The sequence below is a fragment of the Crotalus tigris genome, unplaced genomic scaffold, assembly GCF_016545835.1.
Source record: "Crotalus tigris isolate CLP2741 ecotype Arizona unplaced genomic scaffold, ASM1654583v1 scf7180000020455.750797, whole genome shotgun sequence".
NCBI classification, from domain to species: Eukaryota; Metazoa; Chordata; class Lepidosauria; order Squamata; family Viperidae; genus Crotalus; species Crotalus tigris.
The window spans coordinates 369,238-389,919 of NW_024098029.1; the positions used below are offsets into that span (position 1 = coordinate 369,238).

A 20,682-nucleotide genomic window follows, 5' to 3' on the forward strand; every position below is an offset into this window, starting at 1 on the left:
GGTTATCGCGAAGAAGAGGGGGTCAACCTCTTCTCCCAAGCACCTGAGGGCAGGACAAGAAGTAACAAGTGGAAGGAAGATCATTAAAGAAAGATCCAACTTAGAAGTAAAGAGAAATTTCCCTGACAGTGAGAACAATTAAGCAGTGGAATGGAGTTGTGGGTGCTCCATCATTGGAGATTTAGAAGAAGAGATTGGACAGCCATTTGTCTGGAATGGTAGATGGTCTCCTGATTGAGCCGGGGGTTGGATTAGATGACCTCCAGGGTCCTTTCCAGCCCTCCAGCTTCTTATGGAGTTTGACTGTAATCCCCATCATCTTAGAAGTTTTAAGGACTGATAAAGGAATGAAATTCAATGCATCTGCAGAGCCTCGGGAGCTTGCAAAAATGTTTGAACAGAAAGAAGAGTGGGCTTCAATAATGTGCTGTCTAAGAACATGGAGCAATGACTTTTTCTTAAATTGTTTTGAATTATTCTCAAAAATGAGAGCTGCCAGTTTCAAGAACATACTTCGTAGCCAAAGCAGCTGGCATTGACTTAGCCCTGAAAGCCGGCATGGCTGAATCCCTCTGCTGTTCAGCCCAAGATAAACAGACTGGGTCTGACCCCTTGAACAAGGCATCAGAAATAGAAATTCACCTCTTCTTTTAACTTTTCTAAAAATAATAATAATAATAATAAAAATGGAGCAGCTAGGTCTTCCAAAGTGGAGATAACCAATATTCCATCACTATATTTACCCACAAACTTCCTGTGTCAAATCCAGCCAGAAGGCCTCCAGGAGAAGAGAAAGAAAGAATAGACAGATTAAAAAAAAAAAGCTGGCACTAAACCTAGGAGAGAAATTTGTGAATGGGCAGTGAGCTCATACAACCTCCAAACTGTTGGGAACAACTTTCCTAAACTGCTGCTAAGTCAACTTTATGAAAGGGTCAGACTCATTGGCTGGCCATCCACCTTACATTCCTAAACTACCGTTCCTTTCACTTCTGGGGAAGTCTGGGAAATTCTCAATGGGTCCCTTCTCCTCAGGGTTGGGCAACGCTTCTCATGGTATTGAACTGCATCCCAGCAAGCTTTGAATGACTGAGACTTTAAATCTGCAGTTTTTTCAACTTTTGCTCATGATCTGATGTCGGGATAGTCCTCGGGTTACAGCGGGTAACCTTGTTAGTGACTGTTTAAAATTACAATGGCACTGAAAACAGTGACTTAGGAATGTGTGTCACTCTTATGACCACTGCAGCCTCCCCATGGTCACATGATCAAAATTTGGAAGCTTGGCAACTGGCGTGTACTTATGACGGTTGCGGTGTCCCAGTGTCATGCAATCCCCTTTTGCGATCTTCTGACAAGCAGAGTCCATGAAGAATCCAGATTCACTTAACAATTGTGTTGCTAACCTAAGAACTGCAGTGATTCACTTAACAATTGTGGCAAGAACGACTGTAAAATGGGCCAAAATTCACTTCGCAACTGCCTTGCTTAGCAACGGAAATTTTGGGCTCAGTTGCGGCTGTGAGTCAAGGACTGTCTGTAATCAGAGGTTGTTAGGTTTTTTTTATTCCATGCAAACCATCAGCCTGCAACTGACCCCTGTCCATCAGAGAAACCTGTCCAGATAGACAAAGCACATTCCAATGTCCAGCAACAAGCAGGGCATCTATAGGAGCCTTGTTCTCAGCTATGAAACAGACCCCATCATCCCCGGCTGCTGAGTCATTGATCCATGTGTTTGGAAAGACGCCAGTCTTGGAAGCCCGCAACAGCTGAGGCTGTTCAATGGGTTTGGGGGGATTCTTAGATCCTGCCAGATTTTGCTGGTTTTGCTATAACGGCTTGATAGTTTAGACCAGGGGTAGGCAACCTTGGCTCTTTTATGACTCACGGACTTCAACAATGACTTCAATAGCTGGCTCAGGAATTCTGGGAGTTGAAGTCCGTGAGTCATAAAAGAGCCAAGGTTGCCTACCCCCGGGTTAGACAGTTTCAAAGTACATTCCCAAATTGTTGTTACAATCTTTGTCTATATTAATACTGGGGGCCTAATTATAAGCATTGTAATAATAGCACGTCCAATTATAATATAACACTCTTAAGCCGGCCAAGAAGAGACTAAAAAAAATATAAACAAAGGGATTCCAGGCTGCCTGGTCCTTCTTCTAAGCTTTTTGCCTCTGGAGTGATAACACAGGAATTTATCCTTCCCTGCCAGGCTGGCTGAGGATTTGGGAAGCGGCAGCCTCAGTTTCCTGATTCGGGCACCAGGTTGAAGATGGTTGGACCGGTTCAATCAGATTGGCTTTCTCACGTGGGCTGAAAAACCATCTCTGACGATCTTTGCACACAAACAGCTGCAGTTGTTCCTAGGTCTTGAAGATGGGGTCTGATTTTCTATTCAGCTCCTATTTCGCTTTCTTTTCTGAGATACTTAAAGAGGCTCTCTGAAAGATGGTTTGCTAATGTACCCGCCCTTTCATTAGGGAAGACGGCCACTTAACGTCCCAACCTCAGAGCGGTGTTCTTAGCTAGCAAAGGGCACCAGGTTGAAAAGTGGGAGCTTTTCCTCCATAAAAATATCCCAGCTTCTCTTGTGAGTCCATTAATTCATGCTTTCAATAACAACATGCAGGGGGTCTGCTTAGTAAACCAGCCCCAGTGGACGAGCTCTGTGTACAATGTACTTAATTTGGTTAACCAGTTTCTCTTGGTTCCCCCAGCATGGGGGCTGGGTTTAATCCGAAACACATAAGGTCAGCGTCCACAGGGGGAGATCCAAAAACTCAAGATGGAAGTTGCTCCTATGTAAGCAAAGACCTTTGGGGGGGCATCCTTCCTTCCCCACTTTCTGGTGGACAGTTTTGTAACCCTACTAGCACTGATGATGTTACCTAGTTGGGTAAGGAAGCATCTGCAAGAGAATCACCAAGCTCAGAGAGCATCAAGGACCCCACAGTCCTACCCCACTTTCTCCTCCTCTTCCCCCTCCTCCTCCCTCTCCAACCCCACTTCCTTCTAGCACTGATGGTGTTACCTAGTTCGGTAATGAAACATCTATAAGAAAACAACCAACCTCAGACAGCATTAAGGACTCTGCTATTGGTAATTTTGTAACCATCCCCGCCCAAAAAATGCAATGAAAACTATCCATGATAAATATTGCAAATTCAGCCACTGGTCGTATAAATATCTTGGTTATATGTGGTGTGAACAGAATCAAACAACAGCTTCAGAATTGGGGGCACAAAGAGATTTAGATTGGGGCCATGGGTACAAGGCAAGAAAGGGTGATTCCCCACTCATCTGTATACACAAATACACGTTTCAGATTCGCACGTTTGCTAGAGGACAATTTTCCTTGTTTTGCCACTGAATTGCTGCAATAAACCACCCATGATAAAGCACTGAGGTCCCTGCCTTCAGAGGACCCGTGCTCTCTCAGCAATTTAGGGGGGAAAGGGCATCCAAATGAAAGGATAGGGGTTGAAAGTCACCAGCTGTACCCCAAAATGCCCGTTAAGACATGTTCATGGGCAAGTTCCCTCAGGTTCCAAAGCATTTACAAGGTGGCCACTTGAGATGGCTATAGTAGACCTTGGGTTAATCCCCAAAGTCAATGAAACACAATTACTGGAACATTCTACACCAGGAGTGTCCAACCTTGGCAACTTCAAGACCTGTGGACTTCCAACTCCCAGAATTCCCCAGCCAGTTCACAAGTCTTAAAAGCTGCTATAGGAGATGACCAGGCTGAGCACAAGGAAGGGGTCAAACGCATCATCAGTCTGGAGTCCCTTCACAGCCGCCAGAGATCTAAGTCCAGCCCACCACAAATTCCATTGACTCTTATTTACCGCCAATTTGCTTTGACCAGTGGTGGGATTCAGCCAGTTCGCACCACTTCGGCAGAACCGGTAGCTAATTTTTGGTTGCCCAGGGCCAGAAAGAACTTCCGGAAGCAGCATCCACGCAGAGAACCGGTTGTTCCCACATCTGAATCCCACCACTGGCTTTGACCATTAGTAGTTCAGATTCTTGTGGACAGGGTTAGCATGCAATAAACCTGTATTCATTTGAACTGCCTGGGCTCTGGGTTTCCTGAGCTTGATAGTTGTCAAGGTTGGACACCCCTGTTCTACGTCTAAAGAAATCCATCATATGGTGACTTCCTGTAACAGCCCAGCTACTAATGCAGCGACTGGAGTTCTCCACACTTACTGAATCTCCTATGACCCAACCACACTTAGCATTCTGACTACTGAGCCAAAGAGCTCCAATTTGCAAGAGACCCTTATAGCCACTGAGCTCAACTCCTCTTCAGGGCAAGAATCCAGACACAACACCGGCATAATAAAAGAGGCTTTCCTCCACGCAAGACATATTGATCCCTACAATCTGTCTGGCCCAAAACAACTCTTTCTCAGCTCCATCCAACTCAGCCCCAACTCTCTGACCCATACGAAAGCCAGCCTCCCTCTTTATCCCTGGCTGCAAGAGCAGTGCAAAACTATAAGAGCATCGATCCAAACTCCTGGCGTGAAGGGAGAGACCCCACTGTGCCTTTTCCTGAGGTGTCTGGATTTGCCCGCAAAGTTGGAGGCAAGGTTGCAAGTTGAAAAGGAGGTGGTGAGGAAGGGAGACTGTCCTCTTTCAGGCTGGGCAAACCTGCTGCCAAGCAACAGCCCAACTGGCTGGGTAAACCAGGCCACTGAAGGACCCACATCCCCTGTCTGTGGAGATTCTCAGTCATCTAGGTCATGGTTGGGCCAAAGGTGTGTTTTCAAGAGGCAGCTGATCCAAGAAAGAGAAGGCGCATCCACACCCTGCATTACGTCAGGATTTTCTAATCGAGAATGCAGACTGCCTAGTAACACTAGGGATCCTCTTCAAAACAGTTGGGGTGGCCTTCCACAGGCGTGCCAACAGGCGAAGGGAGGGAAGGACACTGAGAATTAAATGCCCAGGGGGAAAAGACCAAGAAGGTAAGTTTTTCATTCTGAGCAGCAGTCAATTTAGGGCCTCTGAAGGATGCTGTTGCCTCTCCCCTGCTCTGCCAGGCAGGACCTTGAACCTGAACTGTTGCTTTGGGGTTCCACTCTGGGGGACATCTGGGAAGGAACGCTTCGCTTAAGGTCAGGGAGAGGCCATAAACAACACAGAAAGCATCTCTTCCACTCTGGCTTTTCAACCACAGAAACACACATACCCCACCCCCACCCCCACCCCCGATGACTTCTGTTCTCAGCCAGCCCAGTGAGCTTCTCCTGGCCATTAGCAGCCCAGAATGACACCATTTCGACCCTAGTGCACGGACGTTCTTGGGCATGCTGAACCAGAAGTTGGTTTGCAAAGAGCAGAAGCTTTTGGAAAGACAACACAACGCTCCCGAGCGAAGGACAGGGCGTGGGGCGTTATCATAGAGAGGAAGCCTGGTGTGGATACTCACAACAGCCGTGCCTGGATAGGACTTGCTCTGTCGTGATTCCATGGTCCAGTGGCCTGAGCTGAAACCCGATCAATCCTCTCTCCACCTTCCTTCCTGCCTTCGCTATTCCCCACTTTTGGCTGAGCCAGAAAGTTGCATTGCATCCTCTCTAAAAATACAAGCGCCTTCGCTCCAGTTGCCACTGTTGCTGCTGCTGTTGCTGCTGGGCGAGCCAGATGCTAATGGACTGTGTTCTTTTCTCCTCTCGCCCATCATTATGTCAGGAGGGATATTTAATAGCTCCCTCCCAGCAACAAACGGCCAGGGGGAGGGGCAGGTGCCAGTGCCACAGGGGAAGGGAGGCCGCGCTGGGCTGGGCTGAGCAGGGAACTCTGCCATCAACACGGGAGTTGGCCCCAAGAGATTTGCCAGCTCCTTCCACTAACAAGGGCGAAAAGGCAATGTAGTAGCTCCAGCAAGCCCTTTTGCAGACAGGAATGCACAGCGGTGGCAAGGGTGTAACAGATCTAAAAACTGGGGGGGGGGAGGAAGCAGGACTTGATTGCACACTTATAACTACCATCTGCATCACAAGAGCCCCCAAGAACATCCCTGGCCCAGCCGCCTCTTTTCAGTCTCAGGTTCAGACGTTCTGTGGTTCCTTTGGGCTTCCCTCCTTGGCATGTGGCCAGGACGGTTACGAGAACTGGGCATCTCTAGCCTAACAACGAGGAGGATTGGGAGGGACAATCTTCCAGTACAGGTATTCCTTGACTTACAACAGTTCATTTAGTGGCCATTTGAAGTTAAATGGCACCGGAAAAAGCGAGTTGTCGCCATTTTTCTCACTTACGACCGTTGCAGCGTCCCCATGGTCACAGAAATTCTGGGAGTTGAAGTCCCCGAGTCATAAAAGATCCAAGGTTGCCTACCCCTGTTTTAGCCTCCAGTCTCCTAATAAATTTTGCTGCTCTTTTCGGCACTCTTTCTGGACTTTTTTTTTTTTTTTTTTTGCATCATGGTGGCCAGAATTCAAAAAAGATGCTGAGACCCCAGAAAGGGTGCAGTGAAGAGCAGCCAAGATGATATAAGGAGGTTGATCTAGAGATAGTAATATAAATATTATAGATGATAGATTGATCTGGAGGCTAAATCGTATGATGAGCCTCAAGAAGAAATCCCGCTCTTGATGGTCAGGGGCTTTGTCCACATGGCCTCCTGACATTATTTTCCACTCAACCATAAGGAAGCTGTCAGGTCCAGTTTTCAGACAAACACAGCTTGCGTTTATTGTGGGTCCGATTAGCTTCTCTGATGCCAATTCCCAGCGTAATTCCCCGAGCCCAAACACATCCAACACTGCCCCCTAATGGCCACACAGACCCATGGCACTAGCAGTTTTAATGGCTCAATTTCAGTGTCGCATTACACAACCTCCCACCCCAGATCCCTCACTAAGACTTTAATAGCATCTCGCTTGGCACGTCCTTCTTCGAGGTGAGCTGTGTGCTAGTCTCTCTTTTCTTCAGCTACTGAAATCTGAATTGCACAGCAAGCAGCCATCAATTATGATCACTTGCTGCTGGTTGGCAGAAAACAGAGACCGTGTTAGGTTCAACATGAAAAGGTGGACCGCTGTTCCTATATGGCATGGCATTTAACGCTTGACAGAGTATCTGGAGCCATTAAAGGAAGAATTTCCCCCAAGGACTTGAAAATATAAAATCAGAAGATGTTTTGTTCAGCTCCCGGAGCACAGGAACAAAGCAAAATGAGGCTAATTGCACTCAGTTCAAGGCCAAAAACTTATAAGGGGTATGAATCTGCCACAACCGCTTCTGGATAAACTATTGGAAGCAAAAAATTCTATAACTCAATCAGAACATGTAACAATGATATCGAGCATTTGTAATAACAACAACAACAACAACAGTCAGCCAGTCCACAAGTCTTAAAGGGGCCAAGGTTGAGGACCTCTGGCGTACAGTACTTGAGTAGGTTTTTAGTAATGCAGTTATCTTACATTCTCCTAAAGAGCTACTCAGCAACCTCAGTTTTGTCCTTGTTGGGGCCCCCTCACAGAAATGTTGACAACTGTTTGCCACCGATAAGGACCATCAGAGGTGGGCAGGCATTTGGGTTTGTCTGCTTCTTGCCCAAGACACCTCAAGCAATGCTCCACAGCTACTCAACGCCACATCTACAACATCCCACAAGACTCCATCAATACAAGTAGAACCCAACCAGGAACTTAGGACATTGCATAGAAACCGCTCTGGACTTTCGGAAGACTTCAGTTGGTTGATTATCTATACAATGTCTGTAGCTCCTAAAGAGCCCAACCTGGCTCCATTACAAATTTTAGCTTTCTGAGAGAAGAAGAAACGCCTGAAATTCTTCCCCAGAAATCTTGAGAAACGTTTTCGCTTTTGTTCATGATTTAACCGTATAAAAAGCCACCCGTGTTTCTAACAATTCTGTTGTTTTTTTCCTTCTGTCTTTTGTAACTGCTTTGGCAGACCTAGACATAAGTCTCACAGTCTTGTTCTTACCTATGTTAATTATTTGCTTTAATTGGGTTGTTTATATTCCTTTGTAATACAGATAGTCTTTGGCCTATGACAGGGATAGGCCACCTTGGCTCTTTTATGACTCGTGGACTTCAACTCCCAGAATTCCTGAGCCAGCACTTCGGTCACTAAACAAACTGTTGTAAGTTGAGGACTACCTAAGGTTGGTAGTCTGTCCAGTGACCATCCAGAGTCACCTTGACCGAGGTGGGCAGCCGTGTAATATTTGATAAATAACACACCATCCTTTTAAAGCAGACATGTCCAACTCGCGACATCACCTGATGCCGTGCGACGTATCAGGACTGTTTTGCCATTGCTGGCAATGGGTTGGGCGCGGCTTCTGTGCGACACGCCCGGCCCACAGGCCAGCAGTTTGACACCCCTGCTTTAAAGGAAGATTCCTTTGACTCAGCCTCTGACCAATAATAGTAATTGGAAAAGCAAAAGCCATGCAATGTTCCAACTCAAGCTTGCGGGAACCAATTTTACAACTAGAAAAATCTGCCACTTCCCCAGATGTAAAACCGAGCTCGCTCTTGCTTGCCAAAGTAATGTAATATCTAGGTATTTGTCCTCGTTTTTTTTTCATTCAGAATTATTCCTTCCACCTCGAGTGTGCAGCAAAGAGCTGATGACAATTAAACAGCAGGGCCAGCGTAGTGGTATCACTTTTCTTTCACAGGGGGAAGAGGTCTTCCAGAAGAGGTCAAGAAAACCCAACATCTTTCTTACATCTGCAAACTTGACTTTGTTCTCTCTCCCTCCCTCCCTCCTTCTCCCTCACTCTCCTTCCCTCTCTCTCTCTCTCTCTCTCTCTCTCTCTCTCTCTTTCTCTCTCTCTCTGAAATGGTATAGGATCTCTGCTTGAGCAGGGGGTTGGACTACAAGACCTCCAATTCCGTGTTTCTGTTAAGCTGGGCGGGAGGAAGGAGCACTGGGTCACGGAGTGACCTCAACAAAGTGCTTTTGAATAAAGGGTTACCTTGGGACTGAATAAACTCCTCCTTGTATATTTCCAATATAAATATTTTGCGCACATCATTTAAAGGCAAGAGTCATTGGAGAAGATCCTGACGCTTAGGGCAGTCACTAGCTATCAGGAATTACAGCAAAAGATGACTGGGTGGACAGAGACTCTTCATGATGACACCAGCAGGAGCCGATTAAAAAAGAGCTATTCTTGGCAGGGAATCCTGATTCAATGACATCCCTTGGGTAACAGAGAGAGAGAAGCAACTGAGAGACAGAACATGAAGGCTCTTTAAGGATGGCCCTTGGCTCCTCAATCACCAAATGGAACCAACAGCAACAAATGGCTTTCCTGCCATTTTCAGAAATGTCCCAGAGAGTTGGGCTCCCGTTTTAGGGGACAAATAAGGAAAGAGGGTGCAATAATTGGGGTCTGCCAGCCACCTTGTCCTCCAAAGCATCTCTGGATAGGCTCTATCACTCAACTCCTGCCTCCCACCTTTTTTTACTCTAAAGACCAATCAGGGACCTTGGAAGAGAAGTCAAAACGAGCTGAAACTGTTGGATCCTACTCATTGCAAATTAATTCCAACCCTTCTCCTCAGTTTATTCGGTGTAATGCAGGGGTGTCCAAGCGTGGCACTTTAAGTCTTGTGGACTTCAACTCCTAGAATTTCCCAGCTAAAAGGTGTCAAAATCAGGCCCCACAACTGAATAGAAGGAAGAGGGGGGAGACCTACAGATGTTGGCTTAGTTTAAGGTGAATGCACTCTGCAAAGTTGGCAGCTGCAGTTTCTAAAGCATGAATTATCGCGCATCCAACCAAGTGTAGCTCAGTCAGCAAGCCATGATTCAAATAAGGACTTCGTGTGAGGTAGGAACCAATCCTGCCCCTTTCCAGTTCGTACAACTGACACTTAAGCCGCGACAAAGCTGATCTTGGCTTAACATTTGAGAATCCAAACACTGTTTTGCAATCCATGGCTTCATTTAAGATGCCTAAATGGAGCCTCCGTGACATAATCAACAAACCGTGCTTCAGACTGGTTTAATTCAAGACATGAACCTGGCCAATACATTTGTAGAAGTGAACTGCTATTGTCCCAAAGGTGCTTTTCCAAAAGGAAAGCCGATTTTCTTGTGTTTTTTTTCTTTGAAAATGTTTCGTTTCTCATCCAAAAAGCAAAACACTTAACAAAATAAATAAATAAATAAATAAATAAATAAATAAATAAATAAATAAATAAATAAGAAAGTCCAGTTGCCTTTTGAAAAAGCATCTTTGGGACAACCATGATCCGGATGACTGAGAATCTCCACGGACATCAAACTGCTACGGTCTACTTCAACCCAGAAGCAAAATGCCTTTTTTTGTGGGATGCCTTTAGTAACTGACTCTTGCTATACGCTGGTAGCTTTCCAGATCTTCATATCTTCTGTCTTTTTCTTATCCCCGAAAAGAAGAAAAGATCGAATAAGGCTGGGTTGAAATACTGCAATAAGATTGCAATTTGCTAGCTTCACTCAAAACGCGTTTCTGTAAACCATGGTTTGCTAACTACACTGTTTCAGAGCAGCTAAGGAAAACTAAAGTCCATCCAACCACGTGATGGCTGAAGACAAAACTGAAAACCACCATCCCATGACTCAGATACTTACCCTCCAGGGCCACTTGAAACTGGACATCATGTTCCCTTTCTCGCACACCCTTTCTGTTTGCACACTTACACGAGCCAAGACTCTACTAACCCAAGCTCTTCGGGCTAAGCGGGGGCAGGCCTTTATCTGCAGATGCCGGCTGTCCAAGATGGGAGGAGTCACATTCTGGTTTTCTGGAGATTAAAGAAGATCAGCAGTTCCAACTCACAGAATGGCTCCTAAGTAACACGTTGGACAAATAGGGTTGGGAGGGATCTTTGAGGTCTTCTAGTCCAACCCCCTGTTCAAGCAGGAGATGCAGCAGTGGACCTAGTTTCTCTCTGTGCAGTCATTAATTCCTTCCATTCACATTGGAAAAAGGAACCCCTATGGCAGGGGTAGGCAACCTCGGCTCTTTTATGCCGCATGGACTTCAACTCCCAGAATTCCTGAGCCAGCATGGCTCAGCTTGGAAACCTCTCCCTTTCCCCTCAGCATGGCTGGCTCAGGAATTCGGGGAGTTGAAGTCCACGTGTCATAAAAGAGTCAAGGTTGCCTACCCCTGGCCTTGGGCAACACTGGGACCCCATCTCCTTCCAAAGCTTTTGGGTAATTCAGGCCTACTGTATTCAACAGCTTACAGGGAGGGGAGAGGCTGCTGTTATCGCCAGAGACAGAATCCTGACCTTGGTCATGCCAGGGTGTGTCAGAATCCTAGACACTTCTTTTTAAAGAAAAAGAAACAACCCACTTTAATAACAAATAACTACTTTAAACTGAGCGCTAATTTCTGTCGTAACAGAAAACGCTTATCATAAAAACTTGTCACAACAAAGACTAAAACACGAAGAACGATTGCAGGAGCTGCTATGGCTAGAGTAGAGAAAAGAAAGACTAAGGGGGACATGATAGCCGTGTTCCAATATTCGAGGAGTTGCCACAAAGAAGAGGGGATCGACCTATTCTCCAAAGCACCTGAAGGCAAGACAAGAAGTAATGGACGGAAACTAACCCAGGAGGGAACCAACCTGGAATTAAGGAGACACTTCTAACCGTGGGAACAAATTAACCATGGAACTGCTTTGCCTTCAGAGGTTGTGAGTGCTTCATCTCTGGAGGGAGGAACACTAAAAAATGGATTTAAATGACAGGAAAACAGATAAATCCAGCTGAATGAGGAATTTCCTGAGAAGAGCAACTGGAGAATGGAAACAATGACTCTTGATTTAGAAGGGGCCTGATGCTCTAAATCAGGTGTTGTGATCCTTTCTCCTATCAGTTCCCTTAATTCTACAACTTAGAGATCGCAGTTTGTAAATTATACAAGTAGGATTCATATCACACGAGTGGTTTTTTTTTTTGTAAAAAAAAAAAAGGTGCCGGAACTCACACACATCATACAACCTGTCTTGCCTTACCCTACAAGGTTTATCTTTTGTAGTTGAAAAAAAAAACATTCAATTTTTAGTATATCTAAAAGACTAGGATTTTGTTCAAGGTTAAGTGAATACTAGTATCAATGTTACCATGCAGTGTAGTTGTGGCTCTGATCAGACAACTTAACAGACCAACTGAAAGTCTAGCGGCTGCACACAGCATGCTCAGAATGGGACAATTTGATGTGGCCAATTCGCCGTGGCCAACTCACCAAGGACACCTCTCAGCAAGACAACGCATCACGGGACAACTTGCTGCAGGACAATTCAACAATTCAAGTATTTAAAGTAATTTTTAAAAAATTTATTTTTCCCCTCCTTTCTGATCACCATGGTTTTATTCCACCACTTCTTTGGTATTAGTATAACTCTTGTCCTGTAGCAAGTTGTCCCATGGCAAGTTGGCTGTGGCGAGTTGTCCCTTTATCTATCTATCTATCTATCTATCTATCTATCTATCTATCTATCTATCTATCTATCTATCTATCTATCTATCTATCTATCATCTGTCTATCATCTATCTATCTGCCTCTCTTTCTATCTATCTATCTATCATCCATCCATCCGTCTAGCTATCTAGCTTTCTCTATATCTATCTAGCTGCCACCCATCTCAGTTCGAAGTGATTCTGGGCATCTTACAGCATTAAATTATGTCTCCCCCCCCCCCAAGGAGAACTGAGCTCTTATTCTGCTTGATGATAGCAGAATGCTGCACATCTGGTCCCTTTTATTTTTAAACCTCCAGTGCTGATCCTTTGCAGTCTCTCCTTCGAGCCCAAAGCCAAGAAACGAAACAATTCAACTCTTCCATGAATCACTAATTGTTTTTATTTGCTGTTTGGGGATGGCAGAGGGGCCAACCCAGAGAGATGGTTTTGCCTGGTGCTGTCAATTATGTTCTCTGTTGAATCACAGCCCTTGCTTGCTCTCACCTTTCACTGGCCCCGCTCCATTCGCTTCTTTTTCTCCCTTCTCCTGCTTATCACAGCCAGAGAAAGGAGCAAAATTTCCCTCAATCATCCTGAGTTACTCAGCCGTTCTCTCTTGGAGAGAGAGCCAGGGCAGGGGAGATGATAGACTGTTATCGAGGGAGGGAGGGAGAGGGAGGGAGGGAGGGAGGGAGACGCGGGGGGGGGGGAGGCTCTGCACACAAAGTTGGCTTGTATTTCAAGGAAGCTGCTGAGGTCATCTTGGCGTATTTTGAAACAGAAACATACATGTCTAAATTCAAGGTCTACAAGATCACACCAATAGGGACTTCCATTTATTATAGAGATAGTCCTCAACTTACGACCACAATCGAGCCCAAAATTTATGTTACTAAGTGAGACGTCTGTTAAGTGAGTTTTGCCCCATTTTACTACTTTGCTACTTTGATTAAGTTGGTAGGACAGTTGTTAAGTGAATCTGGCTATCAGAAGTTGGGAATTTTTTTGGGAGGGGGGCGGGATGAATTTTCCAACAGTCTTCCATCCAAATACCTGCAGGTTCCTTCCTTGCATTCCAGCAAGATCAACCAAGGTTGGCTAAGATCTGCCACTGTTCTGACAATTATTCTTGGTCCTCTGTCCGCTTTCACTTCTGTGCTGTGGAAGGCGTTCTACGGGCCACTGGATCTGCGGAACCTCTGACGTTCAGCACCACCTTTGGATTGTCACTGTCTGCCAGACAGCCTTGCATATCCATATTCAACTGCTTTGCATGCCATGGAGAGGAAGCACAGGGCTCCACTTCAGTAAATAAGAAAGCACTCTTAACAACCATCTCACTGGCTATCCATCTTTCCAGATGTGCATAAATTAGATACAATTAATCTGCATAACATTCAATAGAGTTCGAAAAAGGGAGGGCGCAAAGGCATGTGAGACTAGCCTTGTAAATGGAGCCAACATCTCATAGAACATAGAATAAGAGAGTTGGAAGGGACCTTGAAGATCTTCTAGTCCAGCCCCCTGCTCAAGCAGGAGACCCAAGACCATTTCAGACAAGATGGCTGCCCAATCTCCTCTTAAAAGCCTCCAGTGATGGAGCACCAACAACTTTTGAAAGCAAGTTGTTCCATTGGTTAATTGCTCTTGCCGTTAAGAAATTTCTCCTTAGTTCCATGTTGCTTCTCTCCTTGATTAGTTTCTCACCAGATTCTGGTTTTTCCCTGCCTTCAGCTTTGGTCACATCTGAACAGTTCCAGTGCTGAGAAATTCTTCTCAGACCAAATTGCTTCTTAACTACTGCTTACAATGCAGGTTTCTGCTTTTAACTGCCAGACCTGGGGTGGTGCCAAGACCCTTATCTGTGCACATGGATAACTGAACCCTTAGGAAAAGGAGGGAGGGAGGGAAGGAAGGAAGGAAGGAAGGAAGGAAGGAAGGAAGGAAGGAAGGAAGGAAGGAAGGAAGGAAGGAAGGAAGGAAGGAAGGAAGGAAGTCCATACTATGGAGGGTTTCCAGTCACTTACAAAGGTGGTTATTGTCTTTCTAATTAGAGAAAATAACAATAACAACATTTATCAGTGACTGAAAACCCTTTAATTAAAGAGGTCAATTTTGCTTTCTCTGCAAATTCCATCACCTTCACCCCGTTCCTCCTCCACTGTGGGTATTTCAGGGTCTTTCTATTTTTATGCATATAATAATCTCACAACGGTTATGTACAGAAACAATGGTCTATAAATCTTTTCCAATTATTGGTCCATTAATCCCAGCAAGAAAAGCTCTGGTTTCAGTTGAATAAATTAAGTCTTTAAACTCTTTCTATTACGATCTGTATTTGAACCTAAAATGTTCTGGCTTCTTTGCAAGGCCATCAGGCGTGGTGGGACGGCCCTTCATCTTTTTCCAGAATACTGCTATTTCCCCAGGAAGATCTTCATTTCTCTTGAGCTCTGATCTCCTGAGAATACAGGTAACGCAGGATCCAATCTGGGTCGGTCACTGACAAATGTCGTTACTGCCTTTTCTCTAATTAGAAATACAGTACCGACCTTTGTCAGTGACTGGAAACCCTTTATTGTATGGACTTTTTGCTGAAAACAGAAAAAATGAGCTTGCGATTTATGGGTTTGATAATTAGAAAGGGTAGATTAGAGAAAAGAGGGAATTATGTAACCTTAAAGAGGATAAAATTTTAATAACGCTGTAAAGACGATTAGAAGCTACTTCTTTATATTTTGTCTTTTTTTTTTTACCTATTTATCTCTCTTTTTTTATTTCTCTGTTCTTGATCCATTTGCAGATCCTTTTTTGGATTTCTTTTCTTGCTTTGCCTTACTTCTTCTTCTCCACTTCAACTTTGGGCTCTTGATTTCTGGTGGTTTTGATTTATGGCAGAAACGGGGTGATTATGCAAAACAATGTAGACTGCTTTGAGACCCCAAATTCTATTTTTTCTTCTTCTTTCATTTCAAGTGTGTGTATGGAGACGGCGAAGGTGGTGGTATCTCTCCAAATAGCTTCCTGGGTGAGGGTAAAATAAGCTTTCTCCTCGCTTAGTATTCACACAGCCTACTTAATAATAATAAAGTTGGAAGGGACCTTGGAGGTCATCTAGTCCAACCCCCTGCTCAGGCAGGAAACCCTATACCATTTCGGACAAATGGCTGTCCAGTCTCTTCTTAAAGACTTCCAGGATTGGAGCATTCACCGCTTCTGGAGGCAGGTTGTTCCACTGGTTAATTGTTCTGTCAGGAAGTTTCTCCTTAGTTCCAGGTTGCTTGTCTCCTTGATGAGTTTCCATCTGTTGCTTCTTGTCCTGCCTTCAGGCGCTTTGGAGAAGAGCTTTGACTCCCTCTACTTATCCTACCACTTGCCCAGGTTGTGCCCAAGAAAATCGTTCAATCCTGTGCAGCTCTTATTTTGCTCAGTGCCTCATTAACCACACAGTATACAGAGTTTAGAGGCTTGATGACGTAACAGCAATCTTAGGATTCTTATTGCAAAATTGCCATGTAATTATTTACTGTCACATTCTTAGCTGATGTCTCAGCTGGCATGTGCTTCTCTAACCTTCCAACTGTATCAGCAAACCCCCATTGCTATGATAAAAAGGTGGCTGAATTTGTAAATTTCACGCCAGGAGTGAAATCGGCTGGCTGGGGACTTCTGGGAGTTGAAATCCACACATCTTAAAAGTTGTGGACATTTGAGAAAACAGTGTGATAACTGCTAGGACAACATTGTCATGTTTGTGTGAATCATTCCTACAATGTTGAATGGGAGAAGAGGATGGATTCGTACACAATACTACACCAGCCCCAGAAAAACAGCATTAGTAACGTTAAAAAGACCAGTGCAGTCAGGGAGACTTTTAAAATTTCTGTAAAAATGGCCACTTTTAAAGATGAAAGGAGAATGCATTATATAGGATAGGATAGATAGGAAGTTTCCATGAGGCCTTGGAAAAACAAATATTTCGTTTAAGGAGTTGCATAATCCTAGGCCAGGGGTCTTCAGACTTGGCCCTTTTATGACTTGTGGACTTCAACTCCCAGAATTCCTCACCCAGCATGCCTGGCTGAGGAATTCTGGGAGTTGAAGTCCACAAGTCATAAAAGGGCCAAGTCTGAAGATCCCTGGGCTAGGGCAAGGGTCCTCAAACCTGGCCACTTAAAGACTTATGGACTTCAACTCCCAGAATTCCTCAGCCAGGAATCAAGTGACCCCGGGACCCTGCAACCGTCATAAGTACATGCCAGTTGCTGAGCATCTGAACTTTGGTCATGCGACTATGGGGATGCTGCAATGATTATAAGTGTGAAAAACAGTCATAACTCACTTTTTTCAGTGCCGTGGTAACTGAACAGTCTCTAAATGAATGGTTGTAAGTTGAGGACTATCGCTTTTTTCAGTGCCGTTATAATTTCAGCGCCATTGTAACTCCCTAAACAGACTGTTGTTAAGTCAAGGACTAGCTGCATTGTGGTGTGCAAGTCCAGCCACTCCAAAGAGCAGAACCTGCAAATTGAGCTGTGCCCGATGGGGTCTCCTCTACAGCAGGGGTCCCCAACCTACGGTCTGTGGACCACTACCGGTCCACGGCATGCCAGCAACCAACCGGTCCGCATAAACAAACGAAGCTCCATCCGCGAGATGCAGGCAGCACACAAAATCACGCCCCCTCCGGTCTGTGGGAAAGCCTCTCTCCATGGAACCAGTCCCTGGTGCCCAAAAGGCTGGGGATCTCTGTTCCACAGGGCAGGGAAGGAGAACTTCCCGAGGGATCGGGGGGGGGGGGTCTGTTATGGCTCGCAGCGGCAGCCAATTTGCAAAAGTGGCCTGCTTCCATTCCCAAAGCCTGCTCTCTTCCAAAACAACTCCAACAGATTACACAGTGTTACAAAATGAAAGCATAAAAATAAACTTCTGAAATGGTGAGGCAGATGGTTTTTTTGAAAAAGCGACCTATCGCGGCTGTTCATTCCCCTCCCAAGACCAGCTTGATAGACAGCGCCTGCCAAGTTCCCCCACCTGCTCCATGGCACCAAGCCCAGAGATTTTCTTTCGGCAGGGGATGGGGCTACTAGTCCTCCCCTTGGTTCAAACCAATGACACCCCCCCCTTCCTCACACACCAGATGGCTCAGCCTTCCAGACGGCAGCCCCCTCGACTAGCAGTTTTGCAAACAGGACAAAATGTTTGCCTGCCTACATGGAGCAAAGCAGGACTCTCCAAACTCGTCAGCTTTAATAGGACTTGTAGACTTCAACTCCCAGAATTCCCAGCCAGCATGAACCCTTGCAGAACAAATGGCTGTAATATCAAGGCTCCCTGTAATCGTGGCTAAATATTACTTCCAGCATGGAGGAGAGCAAGATGGGGAGGTGGTAGTGTTGCCCTCCTGTCTGCTCCCTTTTTTTTTTTTTTTTTTTTGACCTGAACACCAAAAGTAGCAGCACGTTTTAAACTTCAGGAGAAAGAAGACGCCAGGCCAGGATAGCTAAGCCTTTGGTTAGATCCAAGATAAGACTTTTTCTGCTCCTGCTTTTCCCAAAGATTTTTTAGCCATGAAGCCCAGATTCATTTTCCATGTATAATGCTGGATTTCCTGCTGGTCTTTGTTGTGTTGCATCTTGAAGACCTGTGGACTTCAACTCCCAGAATTCCACATTCAGCCATGCTGGCTGGGGAATTCTGGGAGTTGAAGTCTACAAGTCTTACATTTGTCAAGTTTGGAGACGCCTAGAATGGAGAAACTATGCTCAGAGGTCCATCTCCCCCAAAACAACAGACAGAAGATCAGTTTTTCCTTCCTACAACGGAACACACCTATCAGTGATGGTGTCTGGTGTTCGTGACCTTCTCCCAATCCTAAATAGAAAGAGGTTCCTTCACACACACACACACACACACACACACACACACACACACCTGCAAGAAAACACCAATAAATAAACGTTCCAAAAGCTATAGCTGTAGTTTTAATGTGATACAAGTGGGAAAAATTACCCACCTGAGGATATTAATCCTGCTTATTTAATTCACTAATTTAATTAACTAATCTTAATATCAATCCAATCTCATCTCACTTAGATTTCAGCCTGGTCTCTTAGGCCCTGGCTTCACTCGCTTCTTGGATCACAAAAAGCCATGTGTGTCCTCAGAATGAAAAATGTTCTACACAAACAGAATCTTGCTTGACCAGAATGTCCTCTTCTTCAGACCTGGTTTACAAGCCATCCTAACCCATGGTTTTCTTAACCATGATCGAACACAATTAACTGGTCTGCAGGACCTTTCCTGAGCAGAGAGCATGGCCTCAGAGGAAGATGGCTGCGAAGAAACATCAGGGCTAAGAACAGGAGCTGGACATCCCTTTATTTCTATCTCTTTATTTGTTTTCCCCGTTTTATAACTGCCCAGCTCCTTCGGAGATTATTCCAAGCCTTGACGAGAAAGGAAACCAAGCATGAAGGGCTGAACATGCAGCTATCTCCTCCTTTTCGCATCCTTCGCCAACTCTTTTCCACTCCAGCATGTGCCTTCTCGCTCCCTCTTCCTTAATCTGGCTGGTGCCCAGAACAAGGGGCTCAAATCCTGTCTTCAATTTTATCCTGGCTGCTATCAAAATTCAGGCTCTCCTCCATCCTACCACCATCTCCCTTTTGCTGTAGCAGGGATCGGGCACGGCTGTGGGTCAATCCCTCAGTGCCCACGAGAGAGGCTGGCGGCTGTTGTTGCAAGTGCCTAGGATCACTTGCATTGCTTGACTGCAGTGTGCAGTTGTTCAAAGAGGCGTCTGTGCAATTACCTGGATCTCATCCCAGGCACAGACACCAGAGATGTAAATGCACACCGAGGAAAAACCTGCACAAATCTAACACACACATTTCTGCTTGCTTGTTTACTTGCTTGCTTGTCTCTTCTCTTCTTCCTCTCCTCCTTCTCCTCCTCCTCTTTGCTAAACAAACCCTAGTGGGTTTTATTTTCTTCTGTTAGCCTCAATTTTTTTACCTGACCTTCACCCAGCAAAGCCTCATTTGCTACAGAGACCCAGATCTGAAAAACACCAGCACGATTGGGACGGCCCCATTTCTTTTCCACGGATATTAATGGAGCCTGCTTTAATATTTTGGCTGCTCATCATTTTCTCTTCCATCTTTTTTAAAAAAATTCCTTTGCTTTTCAAAACAGGAGGGTTGCAGCTGGGGGATTTAATAACCTATTTCTGGGAGGCCAAAGCAAGAGAAGGAAGGAGGGTCTCAATCACACTGGGCAAGGGAATCATGCAAAGGATTGTGGGTTGCTGCTCTCTGACGGATTATTTTCATTTGTTTCTCTGCTGACCCATTTCTCGAATCATCCTGGATCCATCAGTGAACCGTCTACTGGTTTTTCAGAGAGGCCTTTATACCAAGTAAGAAAATTGGGAAGATTAAAAAAATAATAATAAATACATAACCTTGACATAACCATTAGTTTAGTGACTGTTTATGATTTTCCTAAACATCCCGCATCTTTTTCCCGAACTGATGTTTTCTGCCTATTCCGAACCACAGCCTGGCCAAATGCAGACCCCACAACCCCTAACCCGGTTGAAAGCGTGTCAAATTGTGTGTTGTGCACAAGACAACTACTAAAAGTTCTCAACTGAACTGCTTGCGTTGTGGAGTCCCATCACATCTGCCTCTCCGTGGAGAACCTTAGATAAGATTTGCACGGAATGGGACACTGCAGGACAATTCGACAATTCAATTTGTTTAAAATAATTTTAAAAAATATTTCAATTTTGGCCACTCCCATTTCATTCTGTCCCTCCTTTTGCATCCTTTCTTTAATGACTCTATGCCACTATTTCTTCGATATTAGTTTAACTCTCCTCCCACCACGAGTTATTCCATGGTGGGTTGGCCCTGGCAAATTGTCACAGACCCAGATTAGCATAACACAGGCAGGATCCTAATGGCCGCCTTTGGACAGCTGGCTAAGCTCAGCCAGACTCATCTTTAGTTAGTTTGCAGGCAGCTTAATGGAGGTGGGGTGAATCTAATCACCAATACTGTGCACCAGTTTCAGTGTTCGGTGTCAGGTCTTTGGCCGTGTTGCACATATACGCTCTCCCTCACCCTGGACAGAACATCCCACCGGGGAGAAGGAAACAGGAGGTCCATGCTGGATCTGTCTTTCCTTGGCGGAAAAGGAGGA

The 20,682-nt window shown here is 45.2% G+C and overlaps 1 protein-coding gene and 1 long non-coding RNA gene across 10 annotated transcripts in view; one reads left to right on the top strand and one right to left on the bottom strand.

Annotated features, from left to right (window-relative positions):
* Positions 1 to 20,682, bottom strand: part of ANK1 (ankyrin 1) — an 89,150-nt gene that overhangs the window by 54,242 nt on the left and 14,226 nt on the right. Inside the window, exon 1 of one of the 9 annotated variants that reach the window (XM_039366902.1) lies at positions 10,630 to 10,779. The exons of 6 other annotated variants lie outside the window; for them this stretch is intronic. In XM_039366902.1, coding sequence (XP_039222836.1) covers positions 10,630 to 10,659 — 30 coding nt within the window. In that variant the 5' untranslated portion in view covers positions 10,660 to 10,779. Of the gene's footprint in view, positions 1 to 10,629; positions 10,780 to 20,682 lie in introns of those variants that run through there. 2 more of the 9 variants (XM_039366903.1, XM_039366905.1) reach the window with 2 other exon arrangements.
* LOC120318818 lies at positions 11,080 to 19,876 on the top strand. Its single transcript, XR_005559600.1, has 3 exons — positions 11,080 to 12,332; positions 14,845 to 14,947; positions 19,855 to 19,876. It is a non-coding gene; the product is annotated as an uncharacterized LOC120318818 (long non-coding RNA).